Below are 5,563 nucleotides of genomic sequence, written 5' to 3'. Positions count from 1 at the left end.
ATGTCCATAGTGTATTTGGGTATATACTGATGTCCATATATCGTAATATTCAATTCAATATTGTATTGCTCATTTTTAGTTATAATGTAACTTGAAGGCAAAAAACAAAACAACAAACTTACAAACATAAAAAGACACTTCAAAATTTTGAACAGCATATCACTTACACAGAAGCCATGCTCACTCTCCTCAGTATATATATATATATATATAGGTCTCTGTGGAGCCTGAGAACAAGGTGCCGTTTATTACAGAAGCCCTGGTACGATGAGGATTGGTACTCATGCGTGGCTATGTGTTTTGGTTTGGTCTGACGTATATCGAAAAACAAATGTTGATATGGCTAAAATGTCGACGACCCCGATGAATTACAATGACGCGAATCAAATCAACCACATCATCACTCGGTTAGTGTAACAGCCATCTGCTCATCTGACTGACCAATCAAATCAGGCGGATGAGAGTCTCAACCAATCACACCAGCAGGAGGTACGACACACCTCCGATCGTACGAGCATGCACATATTACAGGAGGAATGGGATCATGCCACACTTCCTGAAGTGGTCTGATAAATTCCTCCAATAGCAAACCCCTCCCCCCGTTGGAAAGGGTAAAACAGCCCCGGAACCGCGTCCTTGCCAATAGTCAGACCGAACCAGCTCACGATGACCGGGATACACTGCAGATCACTTAGTTTAGTGTTGATGGCGGGGCTAACATTTCTTTGCTTATGTCAGACGGCGCAAATCAAGAGAGGTATGTCTATTTAAACCGAATCAATGTTTCAATCTGAAACATCATCTTCACAAAATTTACCTTGTACACTTACAATCCATCTTATAATTTGCTTAAAGTCATGATATATTTCTGATATATTGAGTATTCTTTTAATGCATTAACTGAATTACAAGCACCATGGATAATTGCAGAGTATTAATGAAAGTCTATCGCTGAAATGTAAATGTAGACACTTAAAATAAAAACGCGTTGCGAGAACGAGTTAACTAGAAAAAAGAAGAAAAAATTGGCCTGCTCAATTCGGCAGATTGTCGGTGTGACGTAGAAATCCCCGCCTAGACGATGGGCATTCCACGTGCCCGCGGTCAGCGCTGTGATTGTTTAACGGTGCTAGGGCGCTCTGTCACACGTGACCGGAGCGAGTTTCCCTGTATTTTAGGATTGCTTTTTTGTTTTACAGTAATGCGGCACTCTGTCATTTGTGACTCGACTGATTTTTCCTATAATATGTGATTGATTTTTAGCTCACCTGGCACGAAGTGCCAAGTGAGCTTATGCCGTGGTGCGGCGTCCGTCGTCCGTCCGTCGTCCGGCGTCAATATTTTACTTTAAACGACTTCTTTTCAATAACCAAAATTCCCATGGTGATGATATATGACCAGTAGCTTGCTGGGATGAAGGGGTACCAAGTTTGTTCAAATATATGACCTTCACCCATTTTCAAGGTCACAGGGGTCAATTGTCTTAAAAAAATCTTTAAACAACTACTTCTGAATAACTTGGAGGCCTAGGATAATGCTCTTTGGCCAGTAACATGCTGCAATAGAGGGCTACTAAGTTTTGTTCAAATGAATGAACTTGCCTTATATTCAAGGTCACAGGTGTCAAATATGATTAAAACCTTTAAACAACATCTCCTGAATCATCAAGAAGCCTAGGATAATGATATTTGGCCAGTAGCATGCTGTAATAGAGGGCTACAAAGTTTGTTCAAATGAATGACCTTTACTTATATTCAAGGTCACAGGGGTCAAATATGTTTAAAACCTTTAAACAACTTCTTCTCAATAACCAAGAGTCCTAGGATGATGCTATCTGACTAGTAACATGCTGACATAAATGACCTTAACTTATATTCAAGGTCACATGGGTCAAATATGTTAAAACCCTTTAAACAACTTCTTCTCAATAACCAAGAGGCCTATGATGATACTATTTGACCAGTAGCATGCTGTAATAGAGCACTACAAAGTTTGTTCAAATGAATGACCTTGACTTAAATTCAAGGTCACGGGGGTCAAATATGTTTAAAACCTATAAACACCTTCTTCTGAATAACCAAGAAGCCTACGTTAAGGATATTTGGTCAGTAACATCCTGGGATAAAGGGCTACCAAGTTTGTTCAAACAAATGACCTTTACTTATATTCAAGGTCACAGGGATCAAATATGTTTAAAACATTTTAACAACTTCTTCTGAATATCCAAGAGGCCTTGGATAATGATATTTGGTCAGTAATTTGCTGTATTTTATTATTGCTTTTTTGGTTTACAGTAATGCGGCGCTCTGTCACATGTGACCGGAGCGAGTTTTCCTGTATTTTATTATTGCTTTTTTGGTTTACAGTAATGCGGCGCTCTGTCACATGTGACCGGAGCGAGTTTTCCTGTATTTTATTATTGCTTTTTTGGTTTACAGTAATGCGGCGCTCTGTCACATGTGACCGGAGCGAGTTTTCCTGTATTTTATTATTGCTTTTTTGGTTTACAGTAATGCGGCGCTCTGTCGCATGTGACCGGAGCGAGTTTCTTGTATTTTATTATTGCTTTTTTGGTTTACAGTAATGCAGCGCTCTGTCGCATGTGACTGGAGCGAGTTTTCCTGTATTTTAGTATTGCTTTTTTGGTTTACAGTAATGCGGCGCTCTGTCACATGTGACCGGAGCGAGTTTTCCTGTATTTTATTATTGCTTTTTTGGTTAACAGTAATGCGGCGCTCTGTGTCATGTGACCGGAGCGAGTTTTCCTGTATTTTATATTGCTTTTTTGGTTTACAGTAATGCGGCGCTCTGTCACATGTGACCGAAGCGACTTTGCCTGTAATGGGGGATGTATTCCTAACAGCTGGGCATGTGATGGAGATCCCGACTGTTCCGATGGTGAAGATGAGCTTCCCTCTCTCTGTGGTGAGTACGCCAATCGAGGGACAGTATCCCTTTGTCGTTTATCGTGTATGTTTAAGATCTCTTTAAAAAAAAAATCATGTAAGATATCTTATTCAATGCGTCATATTTTGTTAAATACATAACGGAAAAAATAATAAGTTGGTTTGCCATGCGACACCTACTACCAAGTTCATAGTGAATGCTTACTGGAACGTGACCAATTCCATGAAAACCTGTGATTCCTGTTAAATTTGTCAAATCCAGTTTTGTGAAAGTCCGTATTCAAAAAACAAGTGTGACATGTGTTTTGTATTCACAATTAACTGTGTATGTCCCAATACATACTACAAGTGTGACGTATGTTTTGTATTGTTATGTCCTGATACATACTACAAGTGTGACGTATGTTTTGTATTGACAGTAAACCGTGTATATCCTGATACATACTACAAGTGTGACGTATGTTTTGTATTGACAGTAAACCGTGTATATCCCGATACATACTACAAGTGTGACGTATGTTTTGTATTAACAGTAAACCGTGTATGTCCCGATACATACTACAAGTGTGACGTATGTTTTGTATTAACAGTAAACCGTGTATATCCCGATACATACTACAAGTGTGACGTATGTTTTGTATTAACAGTAAACCGTGTATATCCCGATACATACTACAAGTGTGACGTATGTTTTGTATTAACAGTAAACCGTGTATGTCCCGATACATACTACAAGTGTGACGTATGTTTTGTATTAACAGTAAACCGTGTATATCCCGATACATACTACAAGTGTGACGTATGTTTTGTATTAACAGTAAACCGTGTATATCCCGATACATACTACAAGTGTGACGTATGTTTTGTATTGACAGTAAACCGTGTATGTCCCGATACATACTACAAGTGTGATGATACCAAGTGTATTCCATGTGAGGATATCAACGACGGTTTCCCCGACTGCATCGACAACTCAGACGAGGAAAACAACGCCTCGTGCACAGCGCCCCATCCCACCACGTGATCTTCTCCTTTACTTACGATTATCGTCTGGCAGCAATATTTGTTTACCGGTGCAATTTTTTAATATATAATATATAATATTAATAATATATCAAACAGTTGAACTTTGTTGGTTAACGATAACATTTACCTGATGTTGTATATAAAACTTTGGTGGACTTTTACCAGGGACAACACTTTTTTTGGATGTTTGCTTGGAACGACTTTGACATAGCGATGTTTGATAGTACTTGTGATCATTTATTGTAGCTTCACAAGTATAGTGTTAAGTTAACAGTTTTCTCTTTACCTTGTTACCGGTGTTAACCTTTCATAAAATGAACAATTTTATTTTATTTGACATGTATCAATTTTGTATTTCTGATATGAAGCATTCCTTCATCACAATTTATATATATAATACAACACGTCATAGTATACTTGTTTTTGTTTATGTTTAACACTCTGGTCGTCATTCTATGATTGTCTTTTCATAAATATTATTGATAGCACCATAGACACCACGGTGGGAGAAGTGTCTCTAATGGTGCAAGGAACGGCTCACCAAATGGTGTAGGGTGTGTCACTAACGGGATGAGGATACTTTCTACAAGGGTGTGAGGGTGTGTCACTAACGGGATGTGGATGATTTCTACAATGGTGTGAGGGTGTGTCACTAACGGGGTAAGGATGATTTCTACAAGGGGGGTGGGGGGGTGGGAAGTTGTGTCACTAACGGGATGATTTCTAAAAGGGTGGGAGGGTGTGTCACTGAAGGGGTGAGGATGATTTCTAAAAGGGTGTGAGGGTGTGTCACTAACGGGGCGAGGATGATTTCTAAAAGGGTGTGAGGGTGTGTCACTAACGGGTTAAGGATGATTACTACAAGGGGGAAAGTATGTCCCTAACGGGGTGAGGATGATTTCTACAAGAGGTTTTAGGGTATGGACACCACACGTAAAAACTAGGTAGCCGGTCGACACATCGACACCACACGTCACAAGATGGACGGGTGACACATCGACACGACACGTCACAACAAGATAGACTAGTGACACATGGACACCACACGTAACAACAACATAGACGGGTGACACATGGACACCACACGTCACAACAAAATAGACGGGTGACACATGGAAACCACACGTCACAGCAAGATAGACAGTGACACATGGACACCTCACGTAACAACAATATAGACGGTCGACACATTGATACCACACGTAACAACACGATAGACAGTGACACATGGACACCTCACGTCACAACAACATAGACGGTCGACACATTGATACCACACGTACCAACACGATAGACCGGTGACACATTGATACCACACGTCACAACAACATAGACGGTCGAAACATGGACACCACACGTAACAACACGATAGACCGGTGACACATTGATACCACACGTCACAAAGAGATAGACGGTCGACAACTGGACACCTCACGTAACAAGATAGACGGTCGACACATGGACACCACACGTCACAACAACATAGACAATGAAACATGGACACCACACGTAACAACAACATAGACGGTCGACACATGGACCCCACACGTAACAACACGATAGACAGTGACACATGGACCCCTCACGTCACAACAACATAGACGGTCGACACTTTGATACCACACGTAACA

The 5,563-nt window shown here is 40.4% G+C and overlaps 1 protein-coding gene across 1 annotated transcript; it reads left to right on the top strand.

Moving 5' to 3' along the window:
* Positions 1–537: 537 nt before the first annotated feature.
* Positions 538–4,363, top strand: LOC110449413 (very low-density lipoprotein receptor-like). Its single transcript, XM_021496268.1, has 3 exons — positions 538–757; positions 2,797–2,925; positions 3,782–4,363. The coding sequence occupies exons 1-3, from the start codon at positions 667–669 to the stop codon at positions 3,928–3,930; spliced, it is 369 nt and encodes a 122-aa protein (XP_021351943.1). The 5' UTR covers positions 538–666; the 3' UTR covers positions 3,931–4,363.
* The last annotated feature ends 1,200 nt before the right edge of the window (positions 4,364–5,563 follow it).

The sequence above is a fragment of the Mizuhopecten yessoensis genome, unplaced genomic scaffold (genome assembly GCF_002113885.1).
Source record: "Mizuhopecten yessoensis strain PY_sf001 unplaced genomic scaffold, ASM211388v2 scaffold4601, whole genome shotgun sequence".
Taxonomy (NCBI): domain Eukaryota; kingdom Metazoa; phylum Mollusca; class Bivalvia; order Pectinida; family Pectinidae; genus Mizuhopecten; species Mizuhopecten yessoensis.
Note: the sequence above shows the minus strand (reverse complement) of the source record. Positions and strands in the feature narration are given on the sequence as shown.

What these genes read in the sequence shown, in the direction of transcription:
- LOC110449413 (XM_021496268.1), top strand. Translation starts at nt 667, where the DNA reads ATGACCGGGATACACTGCAGATCACTTAGTTTAGTGTTGATGGCGGGG. An exon ending in GACGGCGCAAATCAAGAGAG is followed by an intron (nt 758 to 2,796) that starts GTATGTCTATTT and finishes TTTGGTTTACAG; the next exon opens with TAATGCGGCGCTCTGTCACA. An exon ending in TGAGCTTCCCTCTCTCTGTG is followed by an intron (nt 2,926 to 3,781) that starts GTGAGTACGCCA and finishes TTGTATTGACAG; the next exon opens with TAAACCGTGTATGTCCCGAT.